This window comes from Xenopus tropicalis, chromosome 1, assembly GCF_000004195.4.
Source record: "Xenopus tropicalis strain Nigerian chromosome 1, UCB_Xtro_10.0, whole genome shotgun sequence".
NCBI lineage: Eukaryota > Metazoa > Chordata > Amphibia > Anura > Pipidae > Xenopus > Xenopus tropicalis.
Window position 1 is genome coordinate 87,261,787 of NC_030677.2, and position 25,886 is coordinate 87,287,672.

Here is a 25,886-nt window from a genome sequence, read left to right on the forward strand (position 1 = left end):
CTGTATAATGGGTTGCTCCTAATCTCAAAGCTTAAAAGTGGACTTAAAAGAAGTTGGAAGTTCTCTTATTGTATTTCAGTCTTTGCCCTGTTAGTGCTTGGAACTCAAACCATAGATTTTTCTGACATTGAAACAATAGACAAAAAGTATGTTCCGCACAAGCACAATCAATCTTTTTAAGCGTGCTAAGGCACCCTTAAAGCACAAAATGGCACTCTTTGATAAGATGAGAAAGCAGCTTAAACTAAAAGAAGGTCAAGCAGAAGGTCAAAGTCATCAGAGTAGGGGGCACATGCGCGTCATGAAACTGTGAGGACGTTTCAGTGCTGAGCTCCGTCTGGTGAGGCTGTAATACTCCCCTATATCAGCATCTACCGACACGCAATTAAGCAGGGGACTAGACCCACACCTGGAGACAGCAATGGGGAAGAAACGGATCCGAGAATCTCTCAACACCATGTCCCCGACTTCATAAGCGGATTTTCAATAAGGCTAGGGGAGGCTAAGCCTCCCCAAACCTGCTTGGCACATTTAAAAAAACCAAAAAAAAACCTCACTCCGTTTCTGCACTGTCCTGCAACTCTTCTGTTCCTGCAAGCTCCGGTTCTGCTGTGCTCCGACTGGATCTTTCTTCTTGTGGATTCTCTCAGAGCACAACTTTCTTGACAGACCGTAAAATTGACCAATTAAAGCACAGATGCACACAGGGATCGGGAGATTTTGCAAACTGAAGGCAGTGCAGAAATGAAGACTGAAAAGAAGAATCTGCAGCTGTAACTTTACCTGAGAACCAACTCTCAACTTTTGCTGCAGATTTCATCCCACTCCCACAGGTACTATACCCAGGTACTATACCCAGGCACTATACCCAGGCACTATACCCAGGTACTATACACAGGTACTATACAGTTCTAAAGGCTGAATCTTTCCCCTGAAAAAGCTCATTGTGCTTTTATATATTTGTTGTTTTTTGCACTTACTATTTTGTTTTTTACTTTTGTCATTGTTTTGTTCATTTATAGTTAGTTACAGTGGTGCCAGTGTTATAGTGCCAGGGTCTGAATATCTGCCATCTGTACCCACTGCTTCTCATGGCATGTAATGTGCTGGTTTTGTAAATATAGACTGCGTCTCACTGTATATAATGTGCCTGGGATATCAGTACCCACTGCCTCTCTCTCTATAAACTAACTTAAACACATCTAAAGGGGAGGTTCACTTTTAAGTTAATTTTTAGTATGTTATAGAATGGCCTATTCCTAGCAACTTTGCAATTGGTCTTAATTAATTTTTTTATAGTTCTTGAATAATTTGACTTTCTCTTCTGCCTCTTTCCAGCTTTCAAATCAGGGTTACTGATCCCGGCAACCAAAAAGTATTGCTCTGCGAGGCTACAATTTCATTATTATTGTAATTTTCCATGCAGGCCCCTTAACTATTCATATTCCCATCTCTTGTTTAAACCACTACCTGGTTGCTAGGATAAATAAGACCCTAGCAACCAGATAGCTGCTGAAATACCAAATGGAAATCTGCTGAACAAAAAGCTAAATAACTGAAAAATTAAAAAGAAAAGAGGACCAACTGCAAATTGTCTCAAAATATCAATGTCTACCTTATATTAAAAGGGAATTTAAAGGTGACCTACCCCTTTTAAGCTAACTGATCCCAAACACAAATGGATGGAGAACCCCTCACAAAAGTGCACGTATGAATACCTTTACATCTTAAGCATTTTAGGGTAATAAAGCTCCCCACCCGCACTTTTGTACAGAATCCTTGGAAGTCAGTAGGAACGGCAAGAGGTAGTTGGGGGGTTCATTTTTTACACCAGCAGCAAATCCACTAAGTCTCACATTAGCTGTAGGTCAGTCTCTGTCAGGGGTGGGCCAAGCCGACCGGGCGCCCTAGACAACCCGGTCGGCCAACTCCACCCACCTCCCCACCCCCCGAACGGCGCATGCGCGCCAAAGCACATGAGGAGGTGCAGGGGGGCAGTGCAATTAGATCAGTCATTGCCTCCACCGCTAATGACAAGCGGCAGAGGCAATGACAAAGTAGCACTAGGGGTAGGCAGGAGAGGCTCCTGCCTGGCGCCCTCCAGTCGTTGCGCCCTAGGCAGCTGCCTCTTCTGCCTACCCCTAGTTCCGGCCCTGGTCTCTGTATGGCCCATCTTTAGCCTCCCCAAACAAAAAAGTCACCCTCCACCTATGGGCGACTTAATGAAACAATTTTACACAATAAAGAGACACACACCACAATCTTCAATTCTATAAAGGAATTCTTCACTATAAACAAAGGCTCCATACAGTCAAAGGCATTAATCTGGGAAGCCCATAAGGCCACTATTAGGGGTCAACTCATAGCGATAACTGCAGCAAAACATACATCAAGGAAAGCAGACCTACACAAACTAGAATCCCACCTACACAACTTAGAAAAGACATACGATACCCATCCAACCCCAACCCCTCTACAAGAAATACAGACTACACGCACTACCTTAAAACAACTAGCACTAAAAAATGTAGAAAAAACTATTATCTGGACTAAACGAAAATATTACCAATCAGGGAATAAAGCCCACACAGTGCTAGCAAATCAATTAAAACAACAGACCACACAATCCCAAATATTGGCCATCCAAACAGAGGAGGGAAATTTAACCTACGACCCCAGAAACATTACTAAAACATTCCACAACTATTACAACTCCCTATACAATTTGCCTATGAGGAGACAAAACAAAGGAGACTCTCTATCCAACTCAATAACTCACTTTCTCAAAGATTGTAACCTGCCAACACTATAAAAAGATGAAATAGAATACCTTAATATGGAAATAACAACAGAAGAAGTGCTCCAAACCATACAAGCACTACCCCTACAGAAATCACCGGGACCGGATGGGTTCCCTAATTCATATTACAAAACTTATAAAGAATACCTCAGTCCCATCCTGACTGACTTATTCAATGACTTCCTAAAAGGTAAGGAGAGAATCCCAGAAACCATGCTCTCCTCATATATTACAATACTCCCAAAAGAAGGAAAGGATGTAACTATGTGTCCCAATTATAGACCCATAGCATTGCTTAATTGCGACCAGAAAATTTTTACCAAAATACTAGCTAACAGATTAGCAAGACTACACACCTAATAAATCTAGATCAAGTCGGGTTCATTTAAGGACGCCAAGCAGGAGATAACACCAGGAGAGTAATTGACATACTAGATGTCATCCACAAGAAGCAAATACCAGCAATAGCTCTCAGTTTAGACGTCGAAAAGGCCTTTGACCGCCTGAATTGGGCATACATGACAAAACTTCTACAACATATAGGCTTCACAGGCCCCTTCCTACATGCAATACACCTTTTATACTCACACCCAAAAGCATACCTGAAGCTAAATGGAGACGGAGGACATCCTATATCCATCAACAATGGGACACGACAAGGATGCCCCTTATCCCCACTCCTTTATGCACTTAGCATAGAACCACTGGCAGCCAGAATAAGAGCCCACCCTGATATAACCGGAATCAGGCTTGGGACGGACAATTACAAAGTCTCATTATTCGCAGATGATTTTTTTTTTAACATTGAGTAATCCAATTATCTCCCTACCAAACTTACACTTAATCCTGCAACAATATGGTAACATATCAGGCCATAAGATTAATTGGTCAAAAACAGAAGCCCTGCTATTAAACATGAATACCCAGATGAAAGAGACGCTAACACAGACCTATAAATATAACTGGAAAAAGACACATCTTAGATACTTAGGGGTTAATCTCACACCTATCTATAGAAATCTCTTTGCAGCAAACTACACCCCCCTATTTAAACAAATAGCACAAGACCTAGAAAAATGGAAAAACAAACCCATATCCTGGTTTGGCCGCATTGCTACAACAAAAATGAATACATTACCCAAACTACTATACTTATTTGAAACCCTACCAGTACCGGTCCCCACACAACAACTTAAAAACATCCAGAAAGAAATATTCCAGTTTATTTGGAAGGGGAAAACAGGATACCTAGATCTGTCCTCCTGTCTAGCAGATACCAAGGGGGCCTAGCAGTTCCAGACATCAGCAAATACTATGAGGCCACCCATCTACGCCAAACATTGGCATGGCTCCAACCAAACCCACCCACCATATGGACCCAAATCGAGAAATATTACACTCAACCTTTCCACTTGAGCAACCTATTACTTACCCATAAGACTAAGACTCCACTTCTCCCCTTTCCCCCTAACTCCCTGCAATTTCCAGTCAATATCTGGAATAAATGTAAAAGGAAATACAAAATTTGTGGGGCCACTTCTTTCTTCACCCCAGTGTTGGCTAACCCTGAGTTCCCAATGGGACTAGAGAAATCTTTCAAACAAATTTGGGCACCAATATGTATGACGAGAATTATTGATTTCCTAGACCCTAAAGGATACAAAGTTTACCCATATGAAAGACTAAAAGACAAACATAAATGGAACACAAACAGGACCCTAGAGTACTTACAGGTCAAACACTTTATCAGTACAAAGCTACAAAAACAGGAAAACAACTCCCCGACCCCATATGAACGCATCCTAGCTCAACCACATCCCTATAAGGGATTGATCTCCCACTTATACAAACTAATGATAACATTACCTGAGGACCCTTTCCCTAAACATAAATATATGCAATACTGGGAGCTTGAGTGGGGAGATGATCTATCACTACCAGAATGGGAAAAAATCTGGGAAAGGCATAGTCGTTTGCACTCAACAAAAGGAAAATGTGTACAAAGCTATGATGAAATGGTATCTTATCTAACCCCTGACAGAATAGCAAAATTCATCCCACAAGCCTCCCCATTATGCTGGAGATGCTACCTAGAAACTGGAACTTTAGTACACATTCTCTGGGCTTGTCCTAAACTCAGACCATTTTGGGAAGAAGTCAGCGACCTCATAAAAAAAGTCCTAGCACTTACGATCGATATCAAACCCCCACACCTCCTCCTGGGTCTACCTATACCAAGACTAAAGCACTCCTCTCAGAAACTAGTTAACCACATAGCCACAACAGCGAGACTAGCTGTAACATCCAAATGGAAGTCTCAAACAATACCCAGAATAGAGGAAATAATTTCCAGAGTGGAAAGTAACAAACGCTTTGAGCAGATGACAGCCTACATAACAAACAAAGAAAGTCTATATCTCAAAACATGGTCCCCTTGGGAAACTTACCTTACAATAGATACCACAACTTCCACAGAAATGACCCAGGAAGGAGGCGTGAACACAGAGGGCAGTAACCCCTAGCCTACTCTCTATACTATTTTGGTTAAAGCAGATGAAGAATCCTATACTCAGAGTAAAATCCTTCAGACTCCGTTAACACCGACAAAGCACAAACAATGATGGTCAACTAAAGAAACAAGCACCGCCCAAGTTATGTCCCTAATTACCCCATTGGTCCTAGGTATTTACAATTGTACAAGAACAAATGCTTATATACTACTATTGACATCATACACCTGCAAGGTTCTTTATTTTTCCTCTTTCTTCCACCATACGACTATGACAGAGGACAAATATATAATCAATGGTATAAAATGTCTTACAATGCCTTACTTACTTGTGGAAGTGAATATGCTAATCCATGTCCCTTCTTTCCTTCTGTACCCCCAAAATTCTTCAATAAAAAATTGTAAGTTACAAAAAAAAAAAGTCATCAGAGTAGCTCTAGTGACAATGAGCATAAAAAAGTTAGTATAGGCAAGAAAAATGAAAAAAAAACACACGCAGTATTGAAATTGGGTGGATTCACATATAAGACAGCATTATTAAACAAGTTAGGGCAACACAAGGAGGTGGAACCAGAAAAGTAGTTATGGTAAAGATGCAAGAAATCATGGAAGAAGGAAAACGCCTTTTTTTCCCTAATGGAAAATCCAGTAAGGGTCAGGAATCTTTATTTAAATTTGATATATGTGACTTCCAACAGAATTCACTCAGCACAGATGTAACCATTGGGTGCATGTACCAACACTATTAAGCTTTCTGTGCTTCGATTTTACCTTACTACAGAAAAAATAAAACAGGCTCAGTGTAACACAAATGCATGCACCAGTGAATTAATAAATCAGCCAGATCTTTTGGTAACAGAATCTGAAACATAATCAGAAGGTTCTTTTGAAGAGGTACAAGAACAGCAGTTATAACTCAGGTATCATAATACAGGCCTCATTTGCATCAGATATCATAATAAATAGTAATTAAGAGATTACATTGCCTCAGTAATAGGGGCTATAGATTTGTATGGTACAATTTTGTGGCTAGAACCTAGCCCCATTAATTCCCCTGGTGAAGAGAGTCTTTATGTCTTAAAAATACACCATGCTAATTGTATGAATGATATGATCAATGCATTTTGTGACAATTTAGATGTTAGGTAAATACTAAACGATAACACAGAGGAAGCTGGTTCTCTGGATCAGGCGTACTAAGAGATGCAATTTGCCATTTTTGGCAAGAATTTTATGAACATTACACTCTAGGCACTCAGTTGAAAGTACCCTTTATTAGACACAACTTCACAGCTGAAACATGGAAGGCCATTGGTAGAATATATGTGAAAGGTTACCAAGAATGTGGTTATCTGCCTTGTAAACTTGCACTTTCATTCACTGTGGAGGTTTCATTTAATTATGTATACAGTAATGTAATTGAAGATTTTTTTCACTATGTAAGCGCTTCAGAGAAAATAATTCTAAGTGCAGTGTCTGATTTTGATTGACAGGTAGGTCAAATACATCCTTTATGTGGGGTGGGGGGGTATTCCTTTGCCTAGCCATTGTATTTTAACTAACTAATTTTTAATAACAAACTACTGTGCAAATCCTTCATGTAGAGGGGCAGAATTTGTCACTTGGTTATTTGAAAAGAGTGAGCTCTAATACATCTTTTAGGACAAGGGATACCACAAGTGATGTATTAGACCACACTGTCAATCAAATTCTTACTGATTCCTGCATGAATTAGAGAATGAAGAGAGACAGATGCTAAAAGGTAGATAGTGAAGATTAACTTGATTATTTTAGAAACTGTACAGAATAGATGATTGATTATATTTACAAAAATATAATTTCAGTATGGTAAAGTGTATATTACATTTTAATTTTCATGATAGTTACCCTTCAATTATTTTGAACATATTTTATAAATGTTTGGGGATATTCTATCAATGCATAATCTAATAATCCAGTGATATTCCAGTACTGCAATACAGAAATTACTTATCGCTGTGTCTGTTGCATGATAGTTAAATCTTAAAATAAGTGAATTTAAATTTGAGTGCTGTTTTAAGAACTTTTGCATTTTTTTTTACAAGATCTTAAGGGATATAGGTAATAATAATAATAATTTTGTTACAATGGTGCCACTGTGACATAGTTGAAGTTATCTGGTGAAAGAGAGGGCTGATCTGGTGTTATTCTGCTTAGGAAAGACTTGAGAAGTTATCTGAGGTTTCTTATGTTTTTCCTAACCAGAAGAACATCAACCCTCTTTCTTTCTCCTGACAACTTCCTAAACTATGTCACTGTCGGAAACTGACGGGCAGGTGGCATAACCGTACCCATTCTCCTTAACATCTTGGAATTAAAAGAAGTTGAAAGTTAATTGCAAAAGTGCTTAGAATAGTCCTCTCATCAATTTTACATTCATTTAATTTGAAACTTTACTTATCTTTAAGCAAATGTATTGGTATAGTTTTTCTGCTGAAGGAGAACTTAAACCCTATCCTTATTTCTGAAGTAATAACCCCTTCAAATGCAATGCTCCCCACACATATATTTTGAGGTCCACCCATCCCCCCCCCATGTAATGCTCTTGTGATCATCTTTGGCTTCATCACATCCACTGTCTGTCATCCAGGAAGTCATTGTGAATAGGAACATTGACAGTGGAAGCCAGGGTGAAAGAGCATGCCAACCCTACACATTTGGGAAGCTATTAAAAGGTTATTCTGTCATAGCGACAAAACTTATATGCTCTGTGACAGGCTGATGCTTGTCACGCTTGGGGGTCTATTCATCAAAGTACGAGTTCGAATCCCGAATTGGGAAAAATTCAGATTAAATACTATAATTTCTGGGGGGCGTGGCGTCATGGCGCACTGAGGGGACGCACATCTCCTGTTCTCCTGACCCGAGCTAACTAAGGTGACAATAAGCCGGCCTCAAAGACGAGACAGAAATGGGGAAACATCAAAAAAAGAATGAGCTTGCACCCCAGACCGCATCACAACCGACACAGGCAACAATGTCTCCCTTTTTAGGCATAAAATCGAGTGCACGAGCAGATGCACGGATACCTAAGATGGCGGAGGCGACGGCACGTAGTCCAAGTCCAACAGGCTCAACGGCCTCCAGATACAGCACAACTTCAATTCCCTCTGATTTACGCTCAATCCTTACCTCGCTGCCAACCAAAGATGACCTCCGTGCTATGGCGAAAACGCTGCGCGAGTCACAGAAAGCAGATATAAAGACAGAACTGCGAGCTATCGGTGAGGCCCAGAGTAAGCTTGACTCTAAGCTGGAACGCGTCGAACAATTGCATAACAAAATGACCCACAGGGTTAATGACCACCATAAGTATATCTACCTCCTCCGAAAACACATGGAGGATTTAGACAACAGAGGCCACCGCAACAATCTACGCGTACGTGGCATACCCGAATCAGTGGCTACTGCAGAACTACAAAAACTACTATACTGGGTAGAGCCCTCGATACGCCTCTGGAATTAGACAGAGCCCACCGAACCCTTGGCCCACCTAGGGGGGAAAAACCAAGAGACATTGTTTGCGGTGTTCATAAATATTCCATTAAGGAAGACATTTTACGTGCCATGCGCAATACAGAAACTTTTAAATACCAAGACTATGAAGTTTCTATTTATCAAGACCAAGACTATGAAGTTTCTATTTATCAAGACTTGGCCTGGCTGACTATACAGCAACACAGAGCGCTAAGACCCCTAACCACAACGTTGCGTGGCAAGCATATACCATATAGGTGGGGCTTTCCTTTCGCATTGTCTGCAAGGAAAAATGATAAACAATATACACTAAAGGAACTGGACGAACTAGAAGCTTTTTGTCACTCCTTGGATATTCCACCAATGGATCTTAAGGAGTGGAGAGACTTGGCATACAGTGGAGAACTACTAGACCCGTTGGACATAACACAATGGCAACGTGTTGGCAGAAAGCGTAAAACAACGCCGACACACACACCAGAACAAGCAGAATAAAAACTATTTCCACAGACGTAAAGGCATGAACCTACCACTATAATATCAATAAATCTTAACCTAAAACCAAATGATCAGGTGATTGAACCAACCATCATAGCTACTAATCCCAATCTGTAATATTTACAACCTTAACCACCAAACTGCTACCTCAGACACCAACCCCCGCCTTCGGACTATAAAATGATAGAAAAATAATAAAACAACGGCAATAAATGAACGACTAGCCTCAGACATTAAAAATTAGGCTAAGAAAGACTTTCACCAATAATACCTACAGTAATAAAGCAACATATCTCAATAAATCAACGCAATGACAGCTGAACTGGCAACTTAAGAACTGGAAAACTCCCCCCCTGAACTTCAACCACTTTTGTTACTGTTACCTACAACTAAACACCAGCTGCCGAGGAGAAAAGAAAAAGGGAAAAAAGAGAGAAACTACAAAGCAAATTAACTTCTTTAAAGATCTGAATTGGAAACATACATTTCCCACAGCTTTACAGAGAGTACTTCTTTTCATTTGGTTTGTCCCCCACCTTCCCCCCCCTTTTTTTTTTTTTTTTTTCTTCTTCTTCTTTCTGCTGTTGTTATTGTTCTAGAAGGAGGGGTAGGGAATGGAGGGTATAGAGAGAAGGGAAGGATGGTGAAGGAGGGAGGGACTTGGGAGGGGAGAGGGGAGGAAAGAAAGGGGGGGGAAGGAAAAAGGGGGAGGAAAAAAAATGGTGGTTATTGTAACATGGCCTGCATAGGCGAACCCCTATTAATAATAAGGCCTGGGCCGGAGAACCCGGCAATGAACATAACTGACCAAACTTATGTCCCCCACAGGGAATACTGTTGGGATACTGACGGTCGCGACCCTGGGTTAATTTTCTCTTGTCTGTAAAAAACAGACTCTTTTCTATTCTTTTTACCTACTTACCTACTGCTCAGGAAAACACTATATCCATGGCTAATCTATTTACTTGTTATGTTTCAATTACAGCGGCCGTCAGAACCCGGGGGGGCCATACACAGCCCGTCAAACATTGCCAAAAGGATGACTGAAATAAAGATTGGGTCTCTAAATGCCTAAACCTACTGAAAGAAATAAAGTGTCTCAGAGTGCAGGTAATGTTAGTACAAGAAACTCATTTCAAAGAAGCTAAGATGCCAACTCTCAGATTTAGAGGATTTTCGACAGTTTACACTAGTACCCCATACACCACCAAATCTAGAGGTACCATGATTCTTGTAGCAGATACACTGGGATTTACCCCAATAGAATCAAAAGCTGACAAAGCAGGTAGATTTAACATTCTAAAAGGAGTGATCAATAACACCAAATACACATTTGCCTCAGTCTATCTACCCCCCACGGAACAACACGCAGCATTAACGGACGCACTACAAGCGCTATCCGAAATTGAAGAAGGCATGCTAATATTAAGAGGGGACTTAAATACAGCGCTAGAACCAATTTTAGATACTTCCACTGGCCACTCAAGCATGCCCTACAGAAAAATAGAATCACTTAAGAAAATGCTCAGAGCCCACACCTTAATAGACACATGGCATCTAACTAACCCCACCACCCGAAACTATTAATTTTACTCACAAGTTCATGATGTATACTCTAGATTAGACTACATTTTCATTCGCCAAACAGATATTATATCACTCAGAGAAGCAGACATTGACATAATCTCATGGTCAGACCACGCCCCAGTCACTTGTACGATAATAGAAAACACACCATCCCAAAAACGCAGTTCCTGGCGACTAAATGACTCCCTATTACTAGACCAGCAAATCAAACTAGATCTAATCCATAGACTAAAACAATACTTTACAGAAAACAATACAGAGGACATCAACCCTTGGACACTATGGCTAGCACATAAGTGTGTAATCAGAGGCGAACTGATCAAGATAGGTTCAAGAAAAAAAGCAGAACGTAGTAATAAAGTCCAACAGCTCCTTACTAAAATCTGCACATTAGAAACACAGCATAAGTTATCCAGACTCGCACATGTGCTTGAATCCCTCACTGAAGCGAGAAAAGAACTACGGGACACATACTCCTCTTACCTAGCTAGAGCCATAGAAATAAATAAGAAAGTATTTTTTGAACACGGGAATAAATGCGGCAAACTACTGGCATCAGCTCTAAAAAAAAAACTGCAAAATCACATTACACAACTGAAAACAACAACGGGACAAACTGTTACTACAACAAGAGACATAGCAGAAGTATTCCGCCAGTATTACATGAAACTATATCAGCTACCAGCCAATACAAGGAGGCCCCATGACAAACAACACGCATGCAAAACCTACATACACAACTCAGATATTCCAAAAATAAGCACAGAACAACAGAAACTCTTAGATGCCCCAATAACTAAGGAGGAACTATTATTAGCCATCAAATCCACAAAATCAGGTAAAGCCCCCCGGGCCAGACGGCTTCACAATCTCCTACTACAAAGAGCTAGGAGAACATCTAACCGCGTACCTAATGTTAGCAATCAACTCTATTTCAAGTGGGAGAGAAATCCCACAGGAAGTACTAGAAGCACATATCTCACTGATTCCCAAAAAAGGAAAAGATCCGAACGACACAGGCAGTTTTAGACCCATCTCACTGCTTAATGTAGACACTAAATTATATGCAAAAGTCCTAGCAACTAGGATGAACCAAATCCTATCACAACTAGTATTCCCAGAACAAGTAGGGTTTGTCCTAGGTAGGGAAGCTAGAGACAACACAAATAAACTATTTAGTATCATCCAAAATGCTAAGAAATCAAATACCCCCATAATGCTCCTATCCACAGACTCGGAGAAAGCGTTCGACAGGGTGGACTGGACATTTCTAAAAACCACCTTACAAGAAATAAATTTAGGCCCCCAAATGATAAAATGGATCTCTACCCTATATACAACTCCAACTGCCAAACTCCAAGTTAATGGTGAGCTATCTGAACCTTTCCACATAAAGAATGGTACACGCCAAGGATGCCCCTTATCACCTTTACTATTCATTCTCTCAATTGAAAGTTTCCTGTGTAAAATCAGAGCTAATCCAAATATATCCGGAATCAAAATAGGTACACGAGAACATAAAATTGCAGCATACGCAGACGATCTACTATTTTTTATAAAAAATCCTAGGATATCCTTGCCAAATTTACTCCTAGAATTGCAAGAGTATCACGAAATAAGTCATTTCAAAGTAAATTTATCGAAATCGGTAGCTCTTAATATATCACTCCCACAGGTAGACTTTAACGATATTATGCGAAATTTCCCTATAAAGCCCTCACACTCTCACTTCACTTACCTAGGAATAAAAGTTTTCTCAGATCTAAAACAAACAATAGAAAGAAACTATACAGATCTCATAAATGCGTTCAAAACAGACTTACAAACGTGGGCGAAAACTACAATATCATTGGTGGGTAGAATAAATGTTCTTAAAATGAACATACTACCACGCTTTTTATACTTGTCCCAAACGATCCCATACCCCTATCCCTGGAAAACACTTCAGATTCTAAACAACCTTACCAGTAAATTTATATGGGCCAACAAAAATCCCAGAATAGCTCGAATCAAACTTTCGGCAACAAAAAATACAGGAGGACTGGGTCTACCAAATTGGAAAGCATATCACAAAGCGGCTATACTAAATAGATGCTTAGACTGGTCCTTCCATAGACACACTAAGTTGTGGATCAGAATTGAACAAGAATCAATAGTAACTCCACTTTGGGCGAGCTTATGGCTTCCAGCCACAAAAAGAGAATACAGGGATAAATTAGATAGCAAACTAAAGTACACACTCGATACATGGGATACTTTAACTAAAACGGGCAAATGGCGAAATATTCCCTCTCCACTTACACCAGTTTTTGGTAACCCAGATTTCCCCCCCGGATTAAACTTAGATAATTTCAAAGGTTGGAAATTGCAACTACACTCTGGAGTCAACTCCTCATTCTATACAGGCCGTCAGCTTAAAACAATAGAAGATCTCATACCAAACCGCACTATAACAGACCTAGACAGGTTCAGGCATCGTCAGGTACGCCACTTTCTCTACAGCCTTGACTCGCTGCAAAATTTGAGACCTGAACCCACAGAAATAGAACAGGTCTGGAGCCGACAGGAAGCGCCAGTCAAAACAATCTTCCTTCTCTATAAATGTCTTCTAAACTTAACTACTCACCCTTTGCACAGCTTTAGAGAAAAGTGGGGATCTGACCTTAACATAAATATAGAATCAGAGCAATGGAACAAAATAACACAATTAATTCATTCGACATCCCTTTGCACTAAAATTCAAGAATTAAACTACAAAATATATACAAAGTGGTATAGGTACCCCTCAAAGCTAGCTAAAATTTATCCTACAGTTTCACCCACCTGCTGGAGATGCAAAACTGAAGTAGGAACACTGACCCACATTTTCTGGAGCTGCCCTCTGCTGAAACATTACTGGGACACTATCAGAGACACTATTAAACTAATAACCGACACAGATGTACCCGAAACGCCCCTGGCTCTGCTATTACACGACACACCACTATCCTACTCATCTTACAAAAACTCTATCATTCCAACTATGCTAGACGCTGCCAAACTACTAATTCCGATTAAGTGGCGTCAAACCGAAACCCCTAAGATAAAAGATTGGCTGTGTAAACTGTCAGAAATCCACAGATTTGAAGAGATGAAACCAACATCTGAAACAGAATCAAGAAAATTTGCACAGAAATGGTTCTATTGGAACCAATTCAAACATTCTGAACAGTATTTGAGACTAACTGCAACCTGAGACTGCACAACTAAACAGCTCTTCGTGGCACAGACTCTATTGATTTGACAATTTAAGTATAAACTTTACACGCTTCAACGGCTCTTGGCCCCCCCTCCCGGTTTCCGTCGACCGCACCCTTGGACGCGAGAATATCCATCAACATCTTCTCTTTAGCCAGCTATCTTCGGCCTGATGTCTGCAAAGAGACTTAATAAGATATGAAGACCATACCTCAACGGCTTTTGCCTGAAGTTAAACGACTAGACCATGGAGTCATAATGGACTAAACTGTGAAATGACTGAGCAGAATGTTTATAACACTTTCTCTATTTTCCCTATTTCTTCCTACTTTTCCTCTATCTAACTATAGTTTTAGTTTAACCGAATCACTATCTCCCCTCTTTAATCCCTTCCCCCCACTATTAGTTTAACCGAATCACTATCTCCCCTCTTTAATCCCTTCCCCCCACTATTATACTATATTTTGAAATGGTTATATTTTGGAAAACCAGACAGCGCACTAACGATATCCACTAGCCCACAACTCCTAAGGTAGACTTTAAAAAGATAGCTGTACTGAGGAGCGCTTGGACGCCCTTCAAAGATGGGAATTTTACTTCTTGAAACTCCGGCTATTTTCTTTTCATGTACTACTACCTCATATTGATGATTACCTTTCTTTTTCGTGCATAGTTTGATATATCTACATTGTTAAACAGAAATGTACTAAACGTGCGCTGTCCTGGATTGTAATGCTACAAATTTCAATAAAAATAAAATTAAAAAAAAAAAAAATACTATAATTTCTGATGATCGCAAATATCATGAAAATGCTTACGAGTATTAGTCACGATACGATAATATCGTATTGGCGATCCGAAAGGCACAGAATTTTTGTATCCGAACGATCGTAAACAGCAGGAAAACCTTTCTGACTTTGATCCTTCTGTTCATGATTTTGGAAGCCTCCCATAGGACTCAATGGCACTCTGCAGCTCCAACCTGGCCCAAGGAAAGTCACAATACCAAAGCTTGAATGAATCTGAAACTTTTGTACTCGGTGTGACAATACGATTTTGTTGCACAAATTTTGTCGCAAAGTACAAAAAAGTCGCGCAAAATACGAAACAGTCGCAGAAAATACACACAGTATGATCAAATACGAATTATTTGTAATTCGTACCTGTCATAATTTAATAAATAGGCCCCTTGGTGTCACGCTATTGGTCAAAAATGAAAAGTATTGAAAATGTCACACAACATACTATGCACTCCAGAAAAGAAGGGATATTACCAATTTGCATCTGAAGCCAGCAAAATTACAAGGAGGTTTTTGTTTTGTTTTAACTTTTTTTGCATTGGCTCATTTCCCATGCTCCATTATGCTAATTCAGCAAAAGTCACTTTAGCTACTTGGCACCCATTCTGCACCTAGAGAAGCAGTTTACAGACAAGCATGTTATATGTATGTTTTTAACTATCATTTTTTTACTAGATTTGGAGAGTTGTTACTTAAATAATTTAGAAACAATGTGGCTTATTTTACTTCTTTGAAGTAGCCATATCAGTATGATGGATGGTGTGAGGAGAGAGAGGTTAGCTTAAACCTATTGGGAGTCAGAAGTTAGAGATAGATTTTGAGTTTTCACTTGAACAACATATTTACCAGTGGGTGAAAATCATATTGCTTAACCTTTAGATATTTTCAATCAATAACTGACATGGTTGAAGGTTAAGATTATACACACAGATCTTTCCTGTGCCTCTCAGATCTGAATGTTATGGTTAAAGGAATCATTAGTTTCTAAATAGTTTAGTTTATGTAGAACACAAAGGGGCCCATTTACTTGTAATGTATCAGTGTTTGCAGATGACACAAAACTCTGCAGACCAGTCAATTCTATCCAGGATGTGACATCCCTGCAGCAGGATCTTGACCAACTGGCAATCTGGGCAGCTAAGTGGCAGATGAGATTTAATGTGGATAAATGTAAGGTCATGCACCTGGAATGTAAAAATATGCAAGCCCTGTATACCCTTAATGGGACTGCACTAGGCAAATCCATAATGGAGAAGGACCTTGGAGTCCTTGTAGATAATAAACTTGGCTGTAGCAAGCAATGCCAGGCAGCAGCTGCAAGGGCAAACAAGGTTTTGAGCTGTATTAAAAGGGGTATAGATTCACGGGAGGAGGGGATTATTCTTCCCCTTTACAGAGCGCTGGTAAGGCCCCATTTAGAATATGCTGTTCAGTTTTGGTCTCCAGTGCTCAAACGGGACATTATTGAGTTAGAGAGGGTCCAAAGAAGGGCAACTAAGCTGGTAAAGGGTATGGAAAGTCTCAGTTATGAAGAAAGACTGGCCAAGTTGGGTCTGTTTACACTGGAGAAGAGGCGCTTAAGAGGTGACATGATAACCATGTATAAATATATAAAGGGATCATATAATAACCTTTCTAAGGTTTTATTTAACAGTAGGTCCTTCCAACAGACACGAGGGCATCCACTCCGTTTAGAAAAAGGGAGGTTCCATTTAAATATTCGGAAATATTCGGATCGCCAATACGATATCATCGTGACTAATACAATTTTTTCGGAAGCATTTTTGTGATATTTGCGATCTTCAGAAATTTTCGTTTCCAATCCGAATTTTGCCCGTTCGGGATTCAAACTCGTGTTTTGATAAATCTTCCCCAAAGAGTAGAGTAAGTAAAAAGTTGGTTTGGATAACGTTGATTCTCAAGCAAAGAAAATATTATTCCATTTTCATCTTATATTGTTACAGCTAATAATTACTGTTAGAAAACAAACCCTGCCTTGGTGAGAATTGAGAGTTTATAATAATGAAAAAGGATTCAGCCCTTGGTATACAGTAGGAATTGTTTTTCCTTAATTTCATATTAGGCGTCTGCAATCAGATTTACACTTGTAGACCTATGGCTCCTAGCCAATGATGACTTATTTATACCAAAGTTACAGTACAAACTGAGTGAGTGTTTTAAAATAATGCTTACCCTTAAAGTTTGGCCTAGATTTGCTAAAGTGTAACATTTTTTGCTGTACAGTATATTTCTTTTGTGAGGGATGTATAGTTTTATCTGTTATTTTGCATAAAAACTCACCAGATTATTTTGCTTGGAAAGGTATTTGTCACTTGGAGAGCAAATGGGGGGTATGACAGGATAAATCTTGTATGGGATAGTTTTTGCACAAGGTGTATGTTCTATGGAAAAATAAATAAAACATATAGCTTGTATGTTCAATACAAGTTAGAAATGGTTACTTTGATTATTAAATGTTTTGTAAACTTTGCTTTTAAACTTTAACAAAATGGCATGAGCTGTCTTCTTTTTGAAAGGTAAATTCAAGTGGCACTTCACAAAATAACACAAAAATGCACTGGAGGAAATGTACACCGTGATTTACATTAAGCACAGTGACATAGTATTTTGTTTCTTTGCAGACAATAAAACCAGTGTCCTAGGACAATGGAAAATTGAGTCTAGTGCTGGAATTAGTGAAATTTTCCTTATAGAGAAGGAGGCCTGCCTAGGGCCGAGATGAGATTAGGCAGGGCCCCCTCCCCTGTGTGGATGTGGATTGGAGCAGTTTCGGCTCAGCCCCCCCTCCCCTCTCGGGTGGGGGATAGAACAATAGCAAGGGGCCTGACGGCGGGAAAAGAAGGGGCGGGACGGGGGCTGAGCAGTGGGCGGGCAAGAGAGGAAAGGGCTTTTTAAAGGGGTAAAGCAATACCTGCAAACAGATAACTTGTTTTTCTTTCTCTTCGCAGGACCACGTTGAAGCTTCGGATCATGGAAGGAAGAATTGGTGCTCCAAAGAGAAGAGTGCTCTGCCCCAGGCGTTTCCGCGACGAAGAAGATTGGGCAATGTTCAGGAGCTCCGGTACCAAGAGAAAGGTGACTTTTCTTTCCACAGGTGAAGGCTCCAGGAGGCGGCAGAAGTTGATGGACGGCAGCATCGGCGGCAGGAGAGGTAAAAGATCCATTGCGGAGGACTGCGATGAAGGAAGTGTTCAGGAGGAAGAGGGCGCCGGTAATCCAGGAGAAGAGGTATCGCGAGACTTGGATGACGTCACGTCGGCCGGAAGAGGTAGGGAAGCCGCCGAGAGTCCGGGTGACACCGCTAAGAGTGCGCACAACCCCGCTGAGAGTCCGATCAGGTCGGTCATGCCCCAGCCCAGTCCCAGGGAGCCCACAACACTGCCCACTATCACCAACGATTTAGGTAGCGCCGCATTAGGGGCAAACCCGTCCCCGCTCCCACCCCCCCACGGCAACCCTAACAACCCAGCACCAAAGGGGGCGGAGGGGGATGGGGCAGCTAACTTCCCCCGCAGCACCCGCACACCCAGGGGCCCGGGCAGGCGGGCAGTCCCAGGACAGGCCAGGGGAGGGAAGGCCAAAAATAAAATCCGGCCCAGGGTGCAGACAGCGAGCACCAGCAGCAGTTTCCAATACCCTCCATCCCCTGAACATAATAGGACCGCCACCACGAGAGGTCACTGGGAGGAAGAGGAGGCAGACGACGCGGAATGGGGGAGGGAGCCAGTCCCCACACTTCCCAGGCAAAGATCCCTTTTTCCAAGGGGGGGAGGAAACTCTAGGCCCGGAAGAGCGGGGGAGTACAGTTTTCTCAGGGTCCCCAATCACAGGGGCCTGCCACGTCGACCATGGGGGGATAACCATTGGGAAAGGGATGATTCTTGCTATGTTGTCGGTGGATACTATGATGATTATGTTGATGATTATGATACTGTTGACGTTTTTCCTTCAAGTAGCCAAAAGTACCGGCAAAGAAGGCCAGAAAGTAGAATGTGTTATGTAAATGATGGTGTGCCGAGTTTTTATTTTAGGAACAGAGAGGAGGAGGATAGTTGGTTTCAATGGAGGAAGGAGAGGGAGCTGAGGAGACAGGAGGAAGAAGGTTCATCAAGAGGCCCAGAAGGAGAAGGAAGGGCATCAGCCAGTGCGGACGGACGAACAACGCAGAAGAAAGAGGAGGTTCCAGGAAGAACAGTGGCGGCTACGGGTGAGTTAAATGTACCCTATGATTTAGAGTCAGATTCAGAGGGGTCAGATAGCGAAGAGGAAGGGGGAAAAATCTTAGCTTTAATAAAAAAAATTCTTAAAGGGAAAGGGCAAGAAAAAAGGGGGGAGAAGCCAAAGGCCAATAGTCAGCCAATGGTTCCAGTGGGAGCAGCGGATACTTACGCATGCGCCCTTACAGAAACAGCGGATCATTTGCCTAAGAGGATGAGAAAAAATATTGAGGCAGGAAAATTTGTGGACATTTATGACCTAACTAGAGAGTCAGTGCAAGCAAAGGAAGACGGGGTGAAAGAAGAAGAGAGGGAAAAAAAGAGTAAAACAATATTTGATTGGTTAAAAGGTTTTTTGTTTTTTTCAAGTGTGTATTTAGAAAAGAAACCAGAACAATGTTTGAACATTATAAAGTACATAGATACGATAATTGATACCTATTTGTTTTATAAAGGCTCGTCATGGTCTGATTATGATAGGGCTTTTAGGAAAAAGATAGTCAGTAGCAAGGTTTTGTCATTTGGACAAAAAGACATAGATTTGTGGACAAGATGGGTGTCCAAGGATAATGTTTCAGCTGGAAATGGCAACAGAGGGCCACATGCATTTAAACCCAGGAATATCTGCTTTGCATATAACGAAAAACGTTGTACCAGGGGCTACGCTTGCAAGTTTAAACATGTTTGTCTGCATTGTGGTTTTTCTCATACGGTTATGGAATGCAATAAGAAGAAAGAAGGGCAGGGAAACAGGCAGCCTTTTCGACAGGCTTACCAGAAGAGCGGAAACGCCAATCCAGATAGCCAGGCTAAGTGAGGCTTTAGCAAGTTATCCAGATAGAGATTCAGCTAATTTTCTGGCAACAGGTTTTTTAGAAGGTTTTAAGATCCCGGTTTTAAGTGTACCCCCTCCCAGCAAAGTTGTTAGGAACTTAAAATCAGCAAGTCGCCATGCGGAAGTTTTAAAGCAAAAAATAGAGAAGGAGGTAAAAGCAGGGAGAATGGCAGGTCCATTTGAAAAATCACCCATTGAGGGTTTAGTGGTGTCACCATTAGGAGTAGTCCCAAAAAAGGAGGCAGGAAAATTTAGAATGATACAGCACCTGTCATATCCGGAAGGATCCTCAGTGAATGACGCACTAGACGAGAAAAAATGCAAAGTGCAGTATCAGTCTTTTGAGGAAGCATTGCAGATAGTAAAAAAGCAGGGGAAAGAGGCTTTGTTGGCCAAAGTGGACATAGAATCTGCATTCAGATTGTTACCTTTGCATCCAGAAAGCTTTAGGTTGACAGGTTGTCAATTTCAAGGAGCATTTTATGTGGACCTCTGTTTACCTATGGGTTGTGCAATATCCTGTTCGTTTTTTGAAGCTTTCAGTACCTATCTGCATTGGCAATTGTATAGGAGAACAGGAAATAAGGCCATAGCTCATTATCTAGATGACTTTCTGATTATGGGACCAAAAAACTCTGCTATTTGCCAAAACACATTGTCAGCATTTTTGCAACTGTTGAAAGAACTAGGTGTGCCAGTGGCTGAGGAAAAGACGGTGCAGCCAACAACACGGTTAACTTTCCTAGGTATTGAGATTGATACAAGGGCCAAGGAGTGTAGACTTCCAAAAGAGAAGGTATTTAAAACCAGGCAGGCAGTTAAGAAATTAGCTGAGGCCAATAAAGTGTCATTAAAGGAAATGCAGCAAACCCTGGGTCTGTTAAATTTTGCATGCAGAATAATACCAATGGGCCGCATTTTCAACAGAAGATTAGAAAAATCAACCTCAGGAATTAAAAAACCATTTCATAAGATAAGGATTACGAAGGAATTGAAGGCAGATTTGAGTGTTTGGAACTGTTTTTTAGAGAAATTTAATGGTGTGAGGTTATGGGTAGCAGAAGCACGGATCAATCAAGAAGTAGAGCTGTTCACGGATGCATCTGGCAGTATAGGATTTGGAGCATATTTGGCAGGGAAATGGTGTGCAGGCAGATGGCCTCAGAGTTGGCATGAAAGAGGTTTGACAAAAAATTTGACATTGCTGGAACTGTTCCCAATCTTGGTAGCTTTAGAGTTATGGGCAAAGGATTTGAAGGATAGGGCTATTACATTCTTTTCCGATAATATGGGAGTGGTACATGCGGTAAATAACCTGTCATCAGGCTCAGCCCCAATAATAGACCTGCTAAGACAACTAGTACTGATTTGCATGAGGTTTAATATAGCATTTAGAGCCCAGCACGTACCAGGAGTGGAAAACACCATAGCGGACGCTTTGTCTAGGGAAAAGTGGGATATTTTCTTTAAGCTCTCTCCGAATGCAGAGAAAGCGGCTCATGTATGCCCCGATAATCTGTGGCAGCTGGTGACCCCCTATTAGAAGAACTGTGTGAGAGGTCTGTATCTGAGAAGACTCTTTCCAGCTACAAAAAGGCATGGGAAAGATGGCAGCTATTCTGCAAAAGCGGTAAGAGCAAACAAGGCAAGAAAGAGTTGCTTTCATTTTTGATGGTACTATACAGAGAAGGAAAATCAAAAGCAGCAGCAAGTACAGCTTTAGCAGCAATTTCCCATTTTTCCATAGCAAAAGGGAGACCGGAGATAACTCATGACCCATTGATTAGAAAAATAATGAAGGGATGGGCAAGAATGGAAGGCACCAGGAGGGATAAGAGAGAGCCCATAATAGAAGATAGGTTAGAAAAGATACTGGAAGTCCTAGCAGAAGTGTGTTCGGATCAATATGAATGTATTTTGTTCAGGGCGGCTTTCACACTGGCATTTGGTGGAGCGTTTAGGATAAGCGAATTGGTTCCACCATCCAAGAAGGTAAGAGATAAAGGCCTAATGAACAGACGGGTCCTGCTACAAGAAGGGAAGGTGCTAGTTTACATAGACAGGTCAAAAACAGATCAGCTGGGAAAAGGTAGATGGGTATGCATAGAACAAACGTCAAGGGCAACATGCCCTGTCAAAGCTTTACAGGAATACATGAAGGTCCGGCCGGCGGAAGGGCTGCTATTGTTAATACACAAGGATTCATCCCCTATGTCGGCATTCCAGTTTAGGCAAGTTCTAAAAAAGGCAGTGATGGCTAATGGTTGGGATACTAATAAATTTGGGTCACATTCTCTTAGGATTGGGGCAGCAACAGAGGCAGCAATGAGGGGAGACTCGGTAGAGAGGATAAAAAAGATTGGGAGATGGCAATCAAAGGCATACAGAAAATACATACGCCCCATAAATGTAGCAAACTAACAGGCAATGAGCACAATTTGTGACCTTTCCTCTTTTTTGTTTTCTCCGTACAGCAAGGGGTAATACTACTTGCAACATTTTGATCATAGGTCATTCGTTCATTTTTTGGGCAAGCAGGCACGCGGCCGGCAAGCAGTTGGTTTTACCAGAGGAACACATGAGGATTGCAGGGCAAGGATGGAGAGGTATGAAATGGGAGCAATTGAGAGGCAGGTTGAGCAGGACAATGCTGAATTTTAGTTTCATTCACCTGATCAATAAAGACCCCTGCATTGATAGAAAAGATGAGGAAAGACCTAGAAGAGGTAATAGCCGATAGCAGGGTAGGGGGAGTAGCATGGTCAGACATCATACAGAGAGGTGATTGGCGCGGGGCCATTTCCCCCCAGGGCATTGAAAAATCCAGGAAGAAAGTTAACCAGGCCATGCACAAACTCATGTGTTCCTCAGGTAACGGGGTTATTAAGCACAACAACATCAAGCATAGACAAACCCAGCTTTTTAGAAAGGACAAGGTGCATTTGTCAGAGGAAGGTTTGGATTTGTTTTGGGAAAACATCAGGAATTTTATAGAAGGATGGTGGAGGTCACGGCAGGGCTAGGTGGGCCATGGAAAGGGACAGGTTGCACCCTTCCCCTTTTTTCCATTGGTTGGCAGCAGAGCGGCTCCAGGAAAACGGTGGTTTCTCAGTGAAGTGCAGGCCTACCCTTGGGAAGTCACGAGTGTGGAGCAGACTTTGACTGCACGGTCTTGTCTGAGTCACGCGAGAGGCTGGGTTAGCGCCATTATTGCACATGATGGGGAGCAGGAGGATGGGCTACAGATTGGTCGGTCGGCAGAGGGCGCTCTGCCTGATGATCCCTGCTCCCAAAAAATAGCTGTTTGCTATGGTATGGGCAGCGGGCCCATGGTTTTTATGCTAAGATAGGAGCCGCAGCTGATGGTCAGGGTGCACCTAGTCTTTTAAGATTTTGTTAAATAAAGAAATGTGACCTCCACAGATTTTGCCAACATAAGAAGCCTCCGTGTCATTTTTGGTTTAGACAGCAGAGGGGGTAGGGGGATCCTTTGCCTATAGAGAAGGAGGCCTGCCTAGGGCCGAGATGAGATTAGGCAGGGCCCCCTCCCCTGTGTGGATGTGGATTGGAGCAGTTTCGGCTCAGCCCCCCCTCCCCTCTCGGGTGGGGGATAGAACAATAGCAAGGGGCCTGACGGCGGGAAAAGAAGGGGCGGGACGGGGGCTGAGCAGTGGGCGGGCAAGAGAGGAAAGGGCTTTTTAAAGGGGTAAAGCAATACCTGCAAACAGATAACTTGTTTTTCTTTCTCCCACCCTCCCAGCCCAGGTGTAAAGAAATATATGAAAGAAGGTGCTCCAGGGTCCTGCGGACCGATCGCCTGGAAGGGGTCAGGAAGGAATTTTTTCATCAGGCTGCTAATTGGCTGAAGGCACCTGATTTTTTCGCCTTCCTCTGGAGTACCATTATCTGTGTAGGTCATGTTGGTGCTCCCATGGCACAGCTGCGGCTCCAAGTATGAGGCAGCAGAGCGGCTCCAGGAAAACGGTGGTTTCTCAGTGAAGTGCAGGCCTACCCTTGGGAAGTCACGAGTGTGGAGCAGACTTTGACTGCACGGTCTTGTCTGAGTCACGCGAGAGGCTGGGTTAGCGCCATTATTGCACATGATGGGGAGCAGGAGGATGGGCTACAGATTGGTCGGTCGGCAGAGGGCGCTCTGCCTGATGATCCCTGCTCCCAAAAAATAGCTGTTTGCTATGGTATGGGCAGCGGGCCCATGGTTTTTATGCTAAGATAGGAGCCGCAGCTGATGGTCAGGGTGCACCTAGTCTTTTAAGATTTTGTTAAATAAAGAAATGTGACCTCCACAGATTTTGCCAACATAAGAAGCCTCCGTGTCATTTTTGGTTTAGACAGCAGAGGGGGTAGGGGGATCCTTTGCCTATAGACAATCACAGTGACAAGATGTGCCACTGATTACTTTACATTGTATCTAACAGTAATTGTGCTGCTAATCCCACCTCTGTATGGACTATATGAGAAGCAATTCAGCACATATTTTTGTTGCACTATTTCACATGTAAGAAATACATGATCTGACACTATCCTTGGGAATACTATAGGGCTTAGGCACTCCTCTTCTTACAAAAAAAGGAACAGCCTGGGGTACTGCTTGTGGAGTACCATACCACCATCTTTTTATAATCTCCAAGGTATCAACCCACTATGCCAATTCTAGGAGGGCAATATGAGTAATGAAATCTTGTAAATAGCTGCCTGGGAGATCAGAGAAAATGGTAGTGTGGCAATCACAAGTTTTGTTGTAAATGGCTAGAACCTCTGTGATTTTAACTTTCCTTTTCCATTAGTGCTTCCCAATGTGATATACTGATACACAGACCAAAGCATTAGTACCTGTCTAGAAGTGTTTCTGCAATTCTGCAAGGGCTAGAATTCCTTCTTCACTACTGCTTGACACCAAGGGGCACATTTACTATGGGTCGAATCCGACCCACGAATGTTTTACGACTTTTTCGTAATGATCGGTAATTTTGCGTAATTATTGTATAGACGTTCCGAAAGTCACGAAATATTCGGACGATCGTACCGGCGGAAACAGCCTTCCGAAAGTCACGATAATTTCGTATTGACGTTCCGAAAGTCACGAAATATTCGTATCGGACGATCGTACATGGCGGAAACAGCCTTCCAAAAGTCACGATAATTTCGTATTGACGTTCCGAAAGTCACGAAATATTCGTATCGGACGATCGTACATGGCGGAAACAGCCTTCCGAAAGTCACGATAAATTTGTATCGTATGTTGTTTAAAATGAAACAGGAAGTTCTCCAGCGACCATTTTACAAGCATTTGGCGCCAATTTCTCTTGTGGGTTAACAGGAAGTGCTCCAGTGGCCATTTTCTTTCTTCACTGCGTTATTGGAAAGCAAAGGGAGAGGAGGCATTTCAGAGCTGCTGAACAAAAATTGTTTTTTTTTGCTTTTTTGGCTGCCATGGCCCACAGCAGGGGTAGGGAGGAGGAGGAGTGGGAGGAAGTCCTTGGGCTAAGTGAGGAGATAGTTGGGGAGGAGGAGGGTTTGGGTGGGGGGGCCCAGGACTTGCCTGAGTTAGGCCAAGAGGAGGTGGAGGAGGTGGCTGAAACTCAGGCAAGTCCTGAGCCCCATGGGGAGGGAAGTAGATGGGGGTAAGGGTAAGGGCACAAGACCCTTGGGAGGGGGAGGGAGAGGAGGCCCAAGAGGCCTGGGCTAGTGCAGGGGGGGGGGCAGTCAGAGGAAGGGGGGGTGCAGGGGGGGACAGATAGAGGGAGGGGGGGGCAGTTAGTGTGGGGGGGCAGGGAGAGGGGGGGCAGGTAGTGTGGGGGGGGGCAGGTAGAGGGAGGGGGTAGGTAGGGAGGGGGGGGCAGGTAGA

The 25,886-nt window shown here is 42.2% G+C and overlaps 1 protein-coding gene across 3 annotated transcripts; it reads left to right on the forward strand.

The window, feature by feature from the left end:
- Window positions 1-17,660: 17,660 nt before the first annotated feature.
- LOC105945479 lies at window positions 17,661-24,342 on the forward strand. 3 transcript variants are annotated; one of them, XM_012953595.3, is made up of 3 exons: window positions 17,661-19,175; window positions 21,546-21,650; window positions 22,495-24,342. In XM_012953595.3, exons 1-3 carry the CDS (start codon window positions 17,939-17,941, stop codon window positions 22,758-22,760), a joined length of 1,608 nt encoding a protein of 535 aa, XP_012809049.2. In that variant the 5' UTR covers window positions 17,661-17,938; the 3' UTR covers window positions 22,761-24,342. The 3 variants fall into 3 exon arrangements, with proteins under 3 accessions (XP_012809049.2, XP_012809050.2, XP_012809048.2); XM_012953596.3 differs by lacking the exon at window positions 21,546-21,650; XM_012953594.3 differs by having other exon boundaries at window positions 21,546-22,588.
- Window positions 24,343-25,886: the final 1,544 nt, after the last annotated feature.